This window comes from Haematobia irritans, chromosome 5 (assembly GCF_050003625.1).
Source record: "Haematobia irritans isolate KBUSLIRL chromosome 5, ASM5000362v1, whole genome shotgun sequence".
Classification (NCBI taxonomy): domain Eukaryota; kingdom Metazoa; phylum Arthropoda; class Insecta; order Diptera; family Muscidae; genus Haematobia; species Haematobia irritans.
In genome coordinates, this window is record NC_134401.1 from 44819562 (window position 1) to 44838698 (window position 19137).

The 19137-nt window shown below is 29.9% G+C and overlaps 1 protein-coding gene across 1 annotated transcript in view; it reads right to left on the minus strand.

Annotated features, from left to right (window-relative positions):
• Window positions 1-5472: 5472 nt before the first annotated feature.
• Window positions 5473-19137, minus strand: part of LOC142239156 (uncharacterized) — a 29078-nt gene continuing 15413 nt past the window's right edge. Inside the window, exons 6-7 of the mRNA XM_075310925.1 lie at window positions 6315-6422; window positions 5473-6243 (exon numbers count right to left, since the gene is read on the minus strand). Coding sequence (XP_075167040.1) covers window positions 5576-6243; window positions 6315-6422 — 776 coding nt within the window. The 3' untranslated portion in view covers window positions 5473-5575. The remainder of the gene's footprint in view (window positions 6244-6314; window positions 6423-19137) is intronic.

Below are 19137 nucleotides of genomic sequence, written 5' to 3' on the forward strand. Positions count from 1 at the left end.
CTCAAGTATGGTAGACCTTTGGATCTCCGGCAAAAAGGAATTAAGGACTTACCTCACTTTTGGCGTGGTGACAAGAGATTGTGTAGATCCTTTTCTGGATCGGTATTGAATATAGCGACCATCGTCACGTCCTTTCCCCAACTGGCCATTGTTGCACTGTGGACTTTTTTTAAACTATCTTTCATAGTATTTTTTTAGAAAACCCGCAAAAAACACTTTTCTGCATTGCTACAGCCAAAATATCCTGGGCACTTTTAGACTATTGGCTTTTTTTAAGTAATTAAGTATTTTTTACAAAATCCGCAAAAGCAAACACTTTTCTGTGCCGATAATGAATAGCGACACTTTCGCCTGGAAGTAATCGTCACGGCCTTTCCTAGATGCTAAAAATCATGACCACTATTGCACAATGGGCCTTAATTAAGCATTTTTTCACTAATGCCATATTGCACAGTGGGCTTTTTTAAGTAAACTTTCATAGAAATTTGTTTAAGAAAATCCGCAAAAACATTTTCTGCATCGTTATCACGATTGCCACACTTGGTAGAATTCTACCAAAAATGGTGGATTTTTTTATTGTTAAGTAGATTGGAAGAATTTTCGATGTTGTGGTAGATTTTTCCAAATATTCTATAGAAATAAAATTTTGAGGAAATTTTCTATAGAAATAAAATTTGACAAATTTTGAGAAAATTTTCTATAGAAATAAAATTTTGAGAAAATTTTCTAAAGAAATAAAATTTTGAGAAAATTTTTTATAATAAAATTTTGAGAAAATTTTCTATAGAAATAAAATTTTGAGAAAATTTTCTATAGAAATAAAATTTGACAAATTTTGAGAAAATTTTCTATAGAAATAAAATTTTGAGAAAATTTTCTAAAGAAATAAAATTTTGAGAAAATTTTTTATAATAAAATTTTGAGAAAATTTTCTATAGAAATAAAATTTTGAGAAAATTTTCTATAGAAATAAAATTTTGAGAAAATTTTCTAAAGAAATAAAATTTTGAGAAAATTTTTTATAATAAAATTTTGAGAAAATTTTCTATAGAAATAAAATTTTGAGAAAATTTTCTATAGAAATAAAATTTTGACAAAATTTTCTATAAAAATAAAATTTTGATAAAATATTCTATAAAAATAAAATTTTCTATAGAAATAAAATTTTGACAAAATTTTCTATAGAAATTTTTTACTGTTTAGTAGATTGAAAGAATTTTCGATGTTTTGGTAGATTTTTCCAAATATTCTGTAGAAATAAACTTTTGACGAAATTTTCTATAGAAATAAAATTTTGAGAAAATTTTCTAAAGAAATAAAATTTTGAGAAAATTTTCTATAGAAATAAAATTTTGAGAAAATTTTCTATAGAAATAAAATTTTGAGAAAATGTTCTATAGAAACAACATTTTGAGAAAATGTTCTATAGAAACAAAATTTTCTATAAAAATAAAATTTTGATATAATTTTCTATAAAAATAAAATTTTGATAAAAATTCCCATTGAAATAATTTTGACAAAATTTTCTATAGAAATAAAATTTGACAAAATTTTCTATAGAAATAAAATTTTGTGAAAATTTTCTATAGAAATAAAATTTTGACAAAATTTTCTATAGAAATAAAATTTTGACAAAATTTTCTATAGAAATAAAATTTTGACAAAATTTTCTATAGAAATAAAATTTTGACGAAATTTTCTATAGAAATAAAATTTGACAAAATTTTCTATAGAAATAAAATTTTGTGAAAATTTTCTATAGAAACAAAATTTTGTTAAAAAAAGATTAAACAGATTTCTCGAAAAAATCGCCAAATTTATGGAAATTCCCCACCAAATCCCCAAGCCCCCAATTCAGAAATTTCGCCCTCCCTTTCACGAACAAATATCCCCAATTTGGGGAAAATCCCCACTACTGGCAATACTGCTTGAAACACGCTACTTACTTCTAGTGTTGTAAATTTTGATTACTTTTGACTACTCGTTACTACTCGTTACTACTCGTTACTTTTGTAAAAAAAATTAAAAAAGACATTGTGGGCACTTTTTAATAATATCTTCCTCTTTTTTAAATTTAAAAACAGTATAGAAAAGCAAATTACATTATCCAGTTTTATTCTAGTGTTATAAAATGTGGTGTTGTAGATATATGGGTCTCGTTAGAAAAAGATTTTCACCAATCATTCAAATTTTTAGAGCCAATTTCGTATTCACTATTTGGTATTTTTTCGTCAGGGTATATCTAAATGGCATTGTGTAAAGGGTGATTTGTTAAGAGCTTGATAACTTTTTTTTTAAAAAAAACGCATAAAATTTGCAAAATCTCATCGGTTCTTTATTTGAAACGTTAGATTGGTCCATGACATTTACTTTTTGAAGATAATTTCATTTAAATGTTGACCGCGGCTGCGTCTTAGGTGGTCCATTCGGAAAGTCCAATTTTGGGCAACTTTTTCGAGCATTTCGGCCGGAATAGCCCGAATTTCTTCGGAAATGTTGTCTTCCAAAGCTGGAATAGTTGCTGGCTTATTTCTGTAGACTTTAGACTTGACGTAGCCCCACAAAAAATAGTCTAAAGGCGTCAAATCGCATGATCTTGGTGGCCAACTTACCGGTCCATTTCTTGAGATGAATTGTTCTCCGAAGTTTTCCCTCAAAATGGCCATAGAATCGCGAGCTGTGTGGCATGTAGCGCCATCTTGTTGAAACCACATGTCAACCAAGTTCAGTTCTTCCATTTTTGGCAACAAAAAGTTTGTTAGCATCGAACGATAGCGATCGCCATTCACCGTAACGTTGCGTCCAACAGCATCTTTGAAAAAATACGGTCCAATGATTCCACCAGCGTACAAACCACACCAAACAGTGCATTTTTCGGGATGCATGGGCAGTTCTTGAACGGCTTCTGGTTGCTCTTCACTCCAAATGCGGCAATTTTGCTTATTTACGTAGCCATTCAACCAGAAATGAGCCTCATCGCTGAACAAAATTTGTCGATAAAAAAGCGGATTTTCTGCCAACTTTTCTAGGGCCCATTCACTGAAAATTCGACGTTGTGGCTCGTTAGTAAGTCTATTCATGATGAAATGTCAAAGCATACTGAGCATCTTTCTCTTTGACACCATGTCTGAAATCCCACGTGATCTGTCAAATACTAATGCATGAAAATCCTAACCTCAAAAGAATCACCCTTTATTACTGATGCTTGCAATTTGCAAACTTTTTAAATCCACCATTGACAGTGGATGAAAATATTTAGCGATCATTTTTATCGTGAGACCCAATGTTGAAATTTTCCAAGGGTTTTTGAATAAGCTTGGGTACCTTCTCTGAAAACAATTGGATTGAACCAGCTGAAATCAACGACATTATTATTCATACTATTCGCATGAGACGTGATCCATGTGATGCTTTAAATTATAGCTCCCACCTACACCCAATGCAAATTTTTTCAAATGCAAACGTTTTTAAGAGATCAGATAAATTTTTCACTTTGTTCAAAGGTGAAGCCATATATCCTTTTCGTGTTATTTTAACTGATAAAACGATTTTCGAAAACTTCAATTAATATTTTCCAAGAAGTCAAGAATTTTACTTCCAAACCGCCAACTTACTTACCGTCAGAAGAAAAAAACTGGCATTGAAGATATTGAGTACTCTTTTACTAGTAACGAGTACTCAAAAAATTAGTCAGTAACGAGTACTTGTAAACAAACTTGTAATCAAATACTCGTTACTTTCCCAACACTACTTACTTCATCGCCTGTCGCGATGTCATAGACGTATTTCGAATCAACACGATCGTATTTTTGGAGCTTTTTTCGATTAATCGTCGCGAGTCCTTCCCTGAGCAATTGACAAATTATGTGGGATCCAGAGCTAATTTTTTTTTTACTGTCAAATGTTCACGCAATATTGAATGTATGCTAGTTCCACTAATGCCTAAGGTTGTCTCAATGTCACAACAGGTCACATAACGATCATGCAATATCAGTTGGCGGACAACATCAATGAAATCAATGAACAACTGATTTTTCACGAAATTCGTACCATCGATAAACACTGGTCCATGACGAAACTAAATCGCCAAAAATTTAATTAAGTTAATCGACTAACTGTTGGGGAATTAATTCCAACACAAATAGCGCTCGAATGTCAAAACGTTTTTGAGTACGTATAACCTCAACAATGTCCAGATTTACGATAGAACTGTCAGCTGGAAGTTTGCAACATTAGGATTGCCCAATGCCGAAATATACAAAGCAACCCTGCGTCTGTGTTTGAAAAACTTGAAATATAGAATATAATATTCTATCATACAAAAACGCGATTTTAGTACTAAGTTTAATTCATACTGTATAGAAGTATCAACAAAATAAATAAATTAAAATGGGTATGGTATATACCCATGAAATCAATTTTCTCTCCATTCCCCCTGTAACGGTGGTGGTCTTTTCATGTCACAAAATAAAATAAACAATATGTTCTAAAGTGATTTTTGACTTGTTAATATATTTAAAATCATAATCACTGACAAAAATCAGATGAGATAAATGATTTTACAGGCTATCATTATATTGCCGACATATGATCGTGTAAAGATAATGCAAAACAATACAATTCCAGGAAGCCTGAGTTAATGGTGGGGGAATGTTAAGGCAGTCACATGTCTTCTCCAAACAATGTGAGATTAATTAAAAAAAAAACAACCTAAACATGGATATTTGCATCCCATACACACTGAGATTCATGGCTTGTGGTGGAGGGGTTTGGTTTCATTTAATAATGTAGTCGTCATGAGATCTACCAACGGATACATCGAGTTCCTTCAGCTCGTTTGTCAAAACGTTTTCAAAAGGCATATCAGGTGGCAGAATTGATATAGATCTCTCTCTGTCTACCTTTTGACCATTATCTTATTATAAAAGGGGATATTAAGAATTTTACTAGAGGCTATATTCCTACATTTTTTTTGCGAGTATTCCTTGATTATGTTTCGTCATGGTGGTCAAATGTCACATTAGCATTTTCCCCCGCCTTACCATTGGCAGTTAATTGTGTTCATATGTTATTTTTGCAACAACAGCATCAAGGGCATACCCCCCTCTACAATATTCCGATCCCTTTTTGAATATTTCTTTTTGGCTTTATCAAGGTCCTATAACCATGATGTGAGGTGTTCTTATTGCAGAGAGGCTTTTATTCGTTATCACGTTTGGCGACAACGACAAATTACTTACAATTACATCGTTTCTGATCTATACTGGACAACACCTTGCGTTTTTTTTAACTGGCCACCCTGTTTGCAGGCTAACATGTCTTATCCGCGATTGAGATGGACTGATAAGAATGCTAAACAGTCTTTATGAGTGTGAGTAAAGACTTTATCCCAACTTTATGGAACGAGGATGCTTGGCTTGATTTTGTTTTATTCGGTTCACTAGAATTTGGTGAATGAAAAAGGCTTACAAATATGTCAAAAAGTCTCTTTCTTTATTAAAAGAAGCAAAAAATATATCCTTGATTTTTTTTGTAAACTAAAATCTTATAGGTTCTTTTTTTCTAGAAATTGCTTCTAATGACGATTTCGATATGAGCTTTTTCCATAAGATCTCTGCGAGGAAGTTGATGGCGGCGAAGATGATCTCCATGACGTACGATTGTCCCTCGAATAACGATTGTCATCTCTGCGATTATAGCTACTTCTATTGTTATCCGTTTGGCGATATGAATTTCCATATGGTTGGCTTCGATTGGGTGAATGATCCGAGTTTCTATTCGTATAACTGCTGCCATTTGTGGTTCTACCACGTCCCCCAAATTCCATTTGTTCAAATTCAACTCCTTGCCGTGACCTACTACATTGTTGATTATAATTATAGCTACTACGTCTATCATCGGAATTAATATAATTTCGATTTCTTTTAGGTAATGCTTGTCCACGGTTTTTGTCATCATCATCATCGTAGGCACGTCTTTTCCAACTATAATGGTTTCTTTTAAGATCATCAGGTGGCGGACTTCTTCTACGATCATATCTATCATCACGTCTCCAATGATTTGTTCTATTCTCATGGCGAAAGTCACGATCACGGTCACTATCTCTACGCCTCCAATCATTTTCGGGACTATGATCTTCTCTGGTAGACTTTTCTTGACTTTCTCCATCACTGGCAGTTAATTTCTGTAAGGCATCTAAGTAATTGTTCCTTTCAATTTTATGGCCTCGAGCATTAGCAAATTCTAAATAAAATATAAAGGAAGGGTGGAGGATAATTTTTTTTTAATAATGTTAATTGTTATTTTTTACTTACTATCTATTGCCTCGTTGGGTTCAACAGCCATCTCGGACACCATATAATTACATATTAAAAATCCTGTACGATTTACTCCATGCGTACAATGAACACCGATTAGTTTGTCTAAAATAAGAGGGGGGGAAAAAGTTATTAGTGCCTCTGTAAATTAATATTAATTTTAAATCTAGCAATAAATTCGTAGAATATCGCTAAAGCAACCATGGCAAATGTTGAAAGCCATCACATCCACAGTTTAATTCTACGCCACCTGGCGGTGTGTTTGTACATTATGTTATGCCCCAAAGTTGCCATCGATTCTTATTTGCTGAAACTCACCACTATACACAATTGTGGCTTTGCTAACACACAAAAATCACACAGTCAATCACGAAATTAATTGATCCAATTAATTTTTTAATTGAAATGTCTTCAATCACAGAAATGATAGTATCCATTAAAAAAATGACAGTCAATTAAAAAAATTATTGATCCAATTAAAAAGTTAATTGATACTACTATTAATTTGTGTGATTGATTTTTATTTCAATTAAAAAATTTGTTGATTCAATTAAATTTTTAATTGAATATTTTTTAAAACTCAATTAAGATTTTAATTGGAAACATTTTCTTCAAATTTTTTTCTGTGAAACCTACGGTGTCAACATAACCCTAGCAAAAGGCGACAGAGTTACAAGTATTGGGGATTTCAGGGACATGGTGGTCGAGCTAGCGAGCTCCACAAGGAGGGCTAGGACCACTAGAGGATTGCCACAGGGAGGGGTTATATCACCTTTGCTGTGGCTATTGGTGGTGAATGAGGTATTGTTTGGACTGACAAATAAAGGTATCAAGGTAGTGGCATACGCGGATGACATTGTGATAATGGTATCGGGAAAATTCCTCGATTCTATTCCGTATGTGCTGAGCGAGTCTTTGCAGTATCTCTCGGAGTGGACTCTAGGATGCGGTTTAGGGGGGAACTCTGGTAAGACGGAGTTGGTACTGTTCACTAGGAGGAGAAAGGTTATCGGGTACAAGTCTCCTGAATTCCAGGGCATAAAGTTGACGTTCTCGAAATCAGCAAGGTACCTAGGAGTTATTTTGGACTCCAGGCTGAACTGGATGGAGAATACTGCCGATCGCATTAAGAGGGCCTATGCGGCACTATACTCGTGTCAAAAATTGGTCGGGCAGAGATGGGGAATGAGGCCTTCTCTTTTTGGCTGGCTTAATACCGCGGTTGTAAGACCTGTGGCCACATATGGCTGTCATGTTTGGTGGACAATCGTGAGACACCAAAATCATATATCGAGAATAAATAGGGTAAATAGGACTGCACTCATCTATATGACAGGTGCCATGAGGACCACAGCCACTGCCGCTCTGGAGGTACTGATGGGATTTATCCCACTCGATTTACACGTAAGGAAGACGGCTGAACTGACACTTCTGAGACTTAGGAGCTTGAACACGCTGGAGAGGACAGCCTGCAGGCATACTGAAATTCTGGCCGGGCAGTATAGAGAGACGGACCATATGGCCACGGAGCATGTTTATCATCACAAACCGACATACATTATACCAAGTATGGAGGAGTGGGAAGACAGGAGGATACCCTTCGGAACCCTGAACATGTATACGGACGGATCAAAGATGGAGGAAGGAACGGGCAGCGGAATCTATTGTAGTGAACTAGGAATAAGGGAGTCTTACACGCTGGATACTGATTGCAGTATTTTTCAGGCTGAGATTTCTGCGATCACAAAGGCTGCTGAGTCGCTGTTGATGAGGCCGTTATTCAGAAGCGATATCAGCTTCTTCATCGACAGTCAGGCAGCTATAAAGGCATTGTGCAGTGCTGACATAAGGTCTAGGGTAGTCAGCCGCTGTCGTCGAGAACTCAAGGTTCTCACTGAACAGCATAATATAACTCTGTGCTGGGTACCTGCGCACTATGGGATAATAGGAAATGAGAAAGCGGATGTGCTGGCTAAGGAGGGTGCTCGTGGAACGAACAACGTCCTAGCGGACGTACAGGATAGAGGTTAAATATGATGAGCAATGGCGAAGACGCTGGGTCTCTTCGGATGGTTGCGAGTCAGTGCCCAGCTTTATCCTTTAGAAGAAACAAGATACTGGGCTCCTTTTCTTTCAGGCTCTCACTGATCTGCGGGAGTGCAGCTTAAGGAACATACTTGCATTTATCAGGGCCTCTGGTTGGTTATTCTGAAATTTCTTTCAAAGAGAACGAGCAGGTGGAAGTTTCTGGGACAAAGCGGCCGCATCGGAAGGAGAAAGATTGAAAAATCACATCGAGGGATCACAATGGACCTATGCTGGTCTAAGTGGGCATCAATACAAGAACATTGTTGTCACCCTGTACAACCTAACCTAACCTAACATTGGGGATTTCTTCCCCCGAATTGGGGATAGTTTTTCGTGGATGTAGAAGAAATTTTTGAGTTGGGGACTTTTCAGAAATTTTTGAAATATTTTCAGTATAATAAATCAAGTGGGAGCCACCGTGGTGCAATGGTTAGCATGTCCGCCTTGCATACACAAGGTCGTGGGTTCGATTCCTGCTACGACCGAACACCAAAAAGTTTTTCAGCGGTGGATTATCCCACCTCAGTAATGCTGGTGACATTTCTGAGGGTTTCAAAGCTTCTCTAAGTGGTTTCACTGGAATGTGGAACGCCGTTCGGGCTCGGCTATAAAAAGGAGATCCCTTGTCATTGAGCTTAACATGGAATCGGGCAGCACTCAGTGATAAGAGAGAAGTTCACCAATGGACTGAATAGTCTAAGTGAGCTTGATACATCGGGCTGCCACATAACCTAACCTAACCTAACCTAAATCAAGTTTAAATGAAATTATGTTTTCTACATTCTTAACAAGGGTTTAAAGAAGTACAGCACATCCTGAAAAAATATTTTAAAAAATCTTTCCTCTTTATACCACGGCATAAATATGATGCAAGTGGAGCATTTTTATATGGGTGTCCAACGCTAATTTACATTTTACTCTGCTTGGCTAAAACATTTTTCTTCTACTGTGAAATAATTTCGTAAGGACATGAAATTTTGCCTCCTCATCTCACAAAAATATAGATATGATGAACATGGTTCATATTGACCAATTTTTAGCAACGCCTTTTATTGATCGATCGCCCAACATTATTTCTTGAGTATTTAGAAGTATATTGTAGTTCAAAAATATATGCTTACCGAGCTCACATTTTCTTTTCTCGAGCATTTAGAAGACATATCCTAAAATAGTTTTGTCTTTTTAAATCTAGCAAACTGTCTAAAAACATTTTATGTTTTCAATTTTTAAATTATTACGGAGATCCCATCCTTTAATTTTTTTTTCATAAGAACTTAGCAAAAATTATTCGGGATTTTTGTGGTGAGTTTCTATTAAAATTGGGGGATGGGATATTTTTTAGGGGATGGGGATGGCATATTTGAATTGGGCATATTGAGTATAATAAATCAGGTTTACATGAAATTCTTTTTATTTCCACATCATTAACAAAGAAGCATTCGTCAAAATTTAAAAAAAGAAAACTTTGTTCCCCAGCGTCCAATAGGGTGCCAATCGAGCATTTGGACGAGCAACGATTTTATTTTGGGGACCCAAGCACGGTTCCCACAATTGGTAGAATTCTGCCAAAAATGGTACAACTCTGTTTGGTAGATTGGTAGAATTTTTGATGTTTTGGTAGATTTTACAATATTACTTCACAATTTTTATAGAAATAAAATTTTGACAAAACTTTCTACAGAAATATAATTTTGACAAAACTTTCTATAGAAATAAAATTTTGACAAAATTTTCTATAGAAATAAAATTTTGACAAAATTTTCTATAGAAATAAAATTTTGACAAAATTTTCTATAGGAATAAAATTTTGACAAAATTTTCTATAGAAATACAATTTTGATAAAATTCTATAGAAATACAATTTTGAGAAAATTTTCTATAGAATTAAAATTTTGAGCAAATTTTCTATACAAATAAAATTTTGACAAAATTTTCTATAGAATAAAATGTTGATAAAATTTTCTATAGAAATAAAATTTTGACAAAACTTTCTATAGAAATAACATTTTGACAAAATTTTCTATAGACATAAAATTTTGAGAAAATTTTCTATAATTTCTATATATGAATCTATATAATTTTCTATATATGAGAAAATTTTCTATAGAATTAAAATTTTTAGAAAATTTTCTATAGAAATAAAATTTTGACAAAATTTTCTATAGAAATACAATTTTGACAAAATTCTATAGAAATACAATTTTGAGAAAATTTTCTATAGAATTAAAATTTTTAGAAAATTTTCTATAGAAATAAAATTTTGACAAAATTTTCTATAGAAATAAAATTTTGAAAAAATTTTCTATAGAAATAAAATTTTGACAAAATTTTCTATAGAAATAACATTTTGACAAAATTTTCTATAGAAATACAATTTTGACCAAATTCTATAGAAAAACAATTTTGACAAAATTCTATAGAAATACAATTTTGAGAAAATTTTCTATAGAAATAAAATATTGACAAGATTTTGACAAGAAATAAAATTTTGACAAAATGTTATATAGAAATAAAATATTGACAAAATTTTCTATAAAAATTAAATTTTGACAAAATTTTCTATACAAATAAAATTTTGACAAAATTTTTTATACAAATAAAATTTTGACAAAATTTTCTATAGAATAAAATTTTGATAAAATTTTCTATAGAAATAAAATTTTTACAAAATTTTCGATAGAAATACAATTTTGATAAAATTTTCTATAGAAATAAAATATTGACAACACTTTCTTAGAAATAAAAAATTTTCTATAGAAATAAAATTTTAGACAACATTTTCTATAGAAATAAAATTTTGCAAAAATTTTCTTTAGAAATAAAATTTTGCAAAAATTTTCTATTGAAATAAAATTTTGGACAAAATTTTCTATAGAAATAAAATTTTGCAAAAATTCTCTATAGAAATAAAATTGTGCAAAAATTTTCTATAGAAATAACATTTTGCAAAAATTTTCTATAGAAATAAAATTTTGGGCAAAATTTTCTATAGAAATAAAATTTTGTCAAAATTTTCGATAGAAATAAAATTTTGTCAAAATTTTCGATAGAAATAAAAATTTGAGAAAATTTTTTATAGAAATAAAATTTTGTTGTTGTTTTTTTTATTTCAGCTTAAAACCATACATTGACTAAACTACAAGAGTAGCTTAACCAACAGAGGAAAAGAATGTTTGTCAAATTTATTTGGGCAAAGCCCTATAGACTGCAAGATGGTTGGATGGACGCACGTTTCGGAATTACCACATTCCTCATCAGCATCCTCTACTTGCAGCTGCAAGTAGAGGATGCTGATGAGGAATGTGGTAATTCCGAAACGTGCGTCCATCCAACCATCTTGCAGTCTATAGGGCTTTGCCCAAATAAATTTGACAAACATTCTTTTCCACTGTTGGTTAAGCTACTCTTGTAGTTTAGTCAATGTATGGTTTTTAAGCTGAAATAAAAAAACAACAACAATGCTTAAAGAACAAAACCAACAATAACAAAACAAAACAAATGAAATAAAATTTTGACAAAATTTTATTTCTATAGAAATAAAATTTTGGCAAAATTTTCTATAGAAATAAAATTTTGACAAAATTTTCTATAGATATAAACTATTGACAAAATTTTCAATAAAATTAAATTTTGACAAAATTTTCTATACAAATAAAATTTTGACAAAATTTTTTATACAAATAAAATTTTGACAAAATTTTCTATAGAATAAAATTTTCCATAGAAATATATTAAAATTTTTGTTTTTGATCTCAGCTTAAACCCATGCATTGACTAAACTACAAGCTTTACCAACAGAGGACAACATTTGTTAGAAATAAATTTTTTTTCAAAATTTTCTATAGAAATAAAATTTTTACAAAATTTTCTATAGAAATACAATTTTTACAAAATTTTCTATAGAAATAAAATTTTTACAAAATTTTCTATAGAAATAAAATTTTGACAACACTTGCTTAAAAATAAAATTTTGTCAAAAATTTCTATAGAAATAAAATTTTGACAAAATTTTCTATAGAATTAAAAATTTGACAAAATTTTATATAGAATTAAAATTTTGACAAAATTTTCTATAGAAATAAAATTTTGAGAAAATTTTCTATAGAATTTAAATTTTGACAAAATTTTCTATAGAAATAAAATTTTGACAAATTTGTCAAAATTTTCAATAGAAATAAAATTTTGATAAAATAAATAAAATTGGTAGATTTTGTTTGGTAGTTTTTTAGTACAATTTTCTCCAAATGTTGGTAGATTACACAGTGCAACACAAAAATTCCAAACAAAACATCACTTATCGCAGCTGAAATGTCTTAGCCACACTGAGTAAATTATAAATTAGAGCTTGGGTCGAGTCATGCGAAAATTGCAAAAAAAGTGCTCAAAACCGAATTTGGCGAAAAAAACTTTAGAGACTCATAAAAAAAAACGAACGGCAACCAATCTAGCAAAATCCAGGAATTACTTTTCTCCTCTCATCGAGTACTCGATTTTTCTACAATTGTACACTCATCTACATCATCTACAATTGTAAAATCATTTCATGAGGATTCGGGCCTAAATGTTGCCCTCTCATTACTGTTCATTACTGACGGTTCACCTTCATATTGATCCACCATGCACCATTAATTACTTGAGTCAATTTTCGTTAATAATAAATACATGGTGACCGAACTGACATTTTCATTTCTCGAGCATTTGGAAGACAATCACCGCTATCCGGGTTTTGTGTTTCGAAATCTTGATCTTTTAGCAGCACGCAAGCTTTTTTTCTCAATTTTTAAATTATTACTGATTTTCTACAGCAGTGCCAATTTCGTTATGTTTTCATAAAAACTTTCCAAATATTTATTGGAGATTTTGTGAGGAATTTTATTTTAAATTGGAGATTTTTGGGGACGAAAGCGTCCTACTTTAGGGACACGAGCCAGATAAATAGTGGCAACACTGGTCCTGGGTTAGCCAGAGAGAATGAAAATACGAGATAACGAAACTGTAAAGCGAAACTGCTTCAGTAGGTGGCAGCCATGAGGAAAATTTCTCTAATATCATGCAATTTTTGTCGGCGCTTCTCTCAAATATCATACAGTTTGCGTCGACGTCACCCAGTTCAGTTCTCTGCTGGCTTAACGGAACGTAAGGCAAATAGTATTTAGAAGCTACTTTGTAGTAACAAATGATCTTTTTTATAAATGTTTTCATTCCATTAAAGAAATTTGAAATTATAACTGCCGATGGCTTTATAAAGAATTTATCAAAACAGCGCTTCGACCGTAACGTCGGTAATACCAAAGCTGCAGGCATTGAGCCTAAAATATCGGGATGCCACTATACCTAACCTAACCTTAGAATCATTTGATAAACAAATCACTTTTAACCCCATTGGAAATTTATGAAACAATTGTGAATGGCGCTTTCAACTCCTTTATGTAGGCAACCGTTTCAAAACGATTAACTCAATTATGATCCAATCAATTCAAGATCAACAACAAATCACAACATTTCAACAAATAAACAAACAACTCGATATCATAAACTAAATAAACGCCAAGCACCAACCCAAATAATAAACCTCAATAGGTTCCAAACACTAACGTTCGTATTTTTTGGCCACAGGTTTAATAAAAGAAATGAAGAATAGGGCCTTTTTGAAAGAAAATAATTTTAAATATGCAGATTTTAAAGAAATTTGTTATTTTAAAGAGTAGAAACTATAGGCCTGCGAAAGGGGAGAAACCGAAGAGGAGAGAAGTTCACCACTATCACCATGGACTCCATGGTCCAAGTGAGCTGGAAGTAATCAGCTGCCACTATTACTAACCTAACCTACATTCGCTTTCTTTTTTCTCTAATGATGACATCGACACTTAATCTTGTATAAACTTCGACTTGTAGTTCCTCCGCTTGGAGTTTAAACTTCAGCTTTCCAAACCATAAATTTGTAGTTCTTCGCCGAGTTTTTCTCTCGTGAGAATTCCTGAATCGGATTACAATGCGTTGCCCAACCCACTTTAGGGCCCTGCAACTAAAAGCCACCTAGAATACACCACTGTTGGGGATGGAAAACACAGTACAATGTAAACTCCAAAAAACCTGAAAACTTTTAATCTCACTAATCATGGACTAGACCAAACACACAAGACAGCAATATTGCTAGGTAAAAAAATGAAACATATCCACCATCCATATATATTCCTCCAATGGTTACCATTCACATATATGTATGTCAACACCCACACTTCATACACGAAACCTGGCTAAAGCATTGAGGTTTTGTGACTTAAATAAGGTACAAGTGTGTCTTTGATGCAATGGTTATGAGTGGTATGGTTATGGGGGCATGGTGCCCAAGCACAATGTGGCTACAAAACCGACAAACTGCCGCAACCAGCAATCACGGGGAAGTAAATCAAAAGAAACGCCAAGTCATTTGTAGTTTGGGTATCATTTCTATCCTGACCACGGTTGCCAAAGTTTATAGCCAAAAATGGTAGATTTTGACAAAATTTTTTATAAAAATAAAATTTGAACAAAATTTTCTATAGAAATACAATTTGGACAAAATTTTCTATAGAAATAAAATTTTGCGAAAATTTTCTATAGAAAAAAGATTTAAGACAACATTTTCTATAGAAATAAAATTTTGACAAAATTTCTATAGAAATAAAATTTTGGGAAACTTTTGTATAGAAATAAAATTTTGGAAACTTTTCTATAGAAATAAAATTTTGAATGCATTTATCATCTGTGATGAGCATTTAGACCGATTGTCTATACGAAATACACATAGTGTACCGTAGTACATGTAATGATATATAATGGCTTTTTTATTAGCCTATCATTACTGGTTATTTTTATGGTGTATGGAAACGTGAAAATGTTGTCCAAAATAGTTGGAAAGATAGCTGTTTCTATATTTTTCTATAGAATTAATATTTTGACAACATTTTATACAGAAATAAAATTTTATCAAAATTTCCTATAAAAATAAAATTCTGACAATATTTTTTATAGAAATAATATTTTGACAAAATTTTCTATAGAAATAACATTTTGGGCAAATTTTCTATAGAAATAAAATTTTGGGAAATTTTTCTATAGAAATAAAATTTTGAGAAACTTTTCTATAGAAAACAAATTTAAGACAACATTTTCTATAGAAGTAAAATTTTGAGGAAATGTTCTATTAAAATAAAATTTTGACAAAATTTTCTATAGAAATAAAATTTTGAGAAAATTTCCTATAAAAATAAAATTTTGGTAAAATTTTCTATAGAAATAAAATTGTGGGAAACATTTCTATAGAAATAAAATTTTGAGAAAACTTTCTATAGAAAACAAATTTAAGACAACATTTTCTATAGAAATAAAATATTCTATAGAAAATATTCTATAGAAATAAAATATTCTATAGAAAATATTCTATAGAAATAAAATATTCTATAGAAATAAAATTTTGAGAAAACTTCCTATAGAAATAAAATTTTGACGTAATTTCCTATAGAAATGAAATTTTGACAAAATTTCCTATAGACATGAAATTTCGACAAAATTTCCTATAGACATGAAATTTCGACAAAATGTACTATAGAAATAAAATTTGAGAAAATATTCTATAGAAATAAAATTTTAACAAAATATTCTATAGAAATAATATTTTGAGAAAATTTTCTACAGAAATGAAATTTTGACAAAATTTCCTATAGAAAAGAAATTTTGACAAAATTTTCTATAGAAATGAAATTTTGACAAAATTTCCTATAGAAATGAAATTTTGATAAAATTTTCAATAGAAATAAATAGAATAAAATTTGAGAAAATATTCTATAGAAATAAAATTTTAACAAAATATTCTATAGAAATAATATTTTGACAAAATTTTCTATAGAAATAAAATTTTGATAGTATTTTCTATAGAAATGAAATTTTGATAAAATTATTTTCTATAAAAATAAATTTTTGAGAAAAAAATGTCTATAGAAATGAAATTTTATACAAAATTTTCTGTAGAAATACAACTTTCGACAAAATTTTCTACAGGAATGAAATTTTAAGAAAATTATTTATAGAAATAATTTTTTTAAATAAGATTTGTTTTGTTTGGTAGGTTTTTGGTAAAATTTTTCCCAACACTTTGGTAAATTACTTTTGACAATTTTGACAAAATGTTCTATGGAAATACAATTTTGACAAATTTTTCTATAGAAATAAAATTTGGACAAAATTTTCTATAGAAATAAAATTTTCTATAGAAATAAAATTTTGGGAAAATTTTCTATAGAAATAAAATTTTGGGATAATATTCTATAGAAATAAAATTTTGAGAAAATTTTCTATAGAAAACAAATTTAAGACAACATTTTCTATTGAAATAAAATTTTGAGGAAATTTTCTATTGAAATAATATTTTGAGAAAATTTTTTATAGAAATAAAATTTTGACAAAATTTTTTATAGAAATAAAATTTTGACAAAATTTTTTATAGAAATAAAATTTTGACAAAATTTTTTATAGAAATAAAATTTTGGCAACATTTTCTATAGAAATAAAATTTTGACAAAATTTTCTATAGAAATAAAATTTTGACAAAATTTTCTAAAGAAATAAAACTTTGAGAAAAATTTCTATAGAAATAAAATTTTTAGAAAATGTTCTATAGAAACAAAATTTTGACAATATTTTCTATAAAACTGAAGTTTTGATCAAATTTTCTATAAAAATAAAATTTTGATAAAATTTTCAATAGAAATAAAATTTTTACAAAATTTTCTATAGAAATAAATTTTCGAGAAAATGTTCTATAGAAACAAAATTTGGATAAAAAAAATTGACAAAATTTTCATAAAACTAAAATTGTGATAAAATTTTCATAAAACTAAAATTTTGATAAAATTTTCTATAGAAATAAATTTTTGAGAAAATGTTATAAAGAAATAAAATTTGGATAAAATTTTCTATAGAAATAAAATTTTGCCAAAATTTTTTATAGAAATAAAATTTTGGCAAAATTTTCTATAGAAATAAAATTTTGATAAAATTTTCTATAGAAATAAAATTTGGACAAAATTTTCTATAGAAATAAAATTTGGACATAATTTTTGTATAGAAATAAAATATTGACAAAATTTTTTTCTATAGAAATAAAATTTGAAAAAATATTCCATAGAAATAAAATTTTGACAAAATGTTCTATAGAAATATTTTGAGAACATTTTCTATAGAAATAATATTTTGAGAAAATTTTCTATAGAAATCAAATTTTGAGAAATGAAATTTTGACAAAATTTCCTGTAGAAATGAAATTCTGACAAAACTTCCTATAGAACTGAAATTTTGAGAAGATTTCCTATAGAAATGAAATTTTGAAAATTTTTTTTATAGAAATGAAATGTTGACAAAATATTTTATAGAAATGAAATTTTGACAAAATTCTCTATAAAAATAAAAAAAAATTCTATAGAAATAAATTGAAGTACAAACCAACAATAAACAACAAAACACGAATTAAGTAAGAGGAAGCACGCTCAAAATAAACCCAGCCAACTGCACTCAAATCGATGATTTGATGGCGGCAAAGGAAAAAGAGAGATGTTTGTATGAATTTATTTCGGCATAAGCCGGCTATCAAAAACCTTTTTTCGGAGGGTTCAAGTGTGTTTCACTTTGGGGTGAGTGAATTACCCGAATTTATTCTGATAATTGGTTGATAGTTTTTCTGCAAGTAGAGGATGCTGATGAGGAATGTGGTAATTCCGAAACAGCTGTACATCCAACCATCTTGCAGTCTATAGGGCTTTGCCCACATAAATTTGACAAGCATACTTTTCCTCGTTGGTTAAGCTACACTTGTAGTTTAGTCAATGCATGGTTTAATCTGAAATCAAAAACAACAACAATGGTTAAAGAAAAAACCAACAATAACAAAACAAAACAAATTATATATTTTCTATAGAAAAAATTTTTGAGAAAAAAAAATTTCTATAATTTTTTTTTTTTTTACAAAATTTCTTATAGAAATAAAATTTAAGACAACATTCTCTATAGAAATAAAATTTAAGACATTTTCTATAGAAATACAATTTAAGACATTTTCTATAGAAATGAAATTTTGACAAAATTTTCTATAGAAATGAAATTATGACAAAATTTCCTATAGAAATGAAATTTTGACAAAATTTCCTATAGAAATGAAATTTTGACAAAATTTCCTATAGGAATGAAATTTTGACAAAAAAATTTTATAGGAATGAAATTTTGACAAAATTTCCTACAGAAATGAAATTTTGACAAAATTTCCTATAGAAATGAAATTTTGACAAAAATTTTTATAGGAATAAAATTTTGACAAAATTATCTACAGAAATGAAATTTTGACAAAATTTCCTATAGAAATGAAATTTTGACAAAATTTCTTAAAGAAATGAAATTTTGAGAAATAAAATTTAAGACATTTTCTATAGAAATAAAATTTAAGACATTTTCTATAGAAATGAAATTTTGACAAAAATCTCCTATAGAAATGAAATTTTGACAAACTTTCTTATAGACATGAAATGTTGACAAAATTTTTTATAGCAATGAAATTTTGACAAAATTCTCTATAAAAATAAAAAATATTCTATAGAATTGAATTGAAGTACCAAATAAACAACAAAACACGAATTAAGTAAGAGGAAGCACGCTCAAAATAAACCCAGCAAACCCAACATTTTTATAAGAATAAAATTTTGAC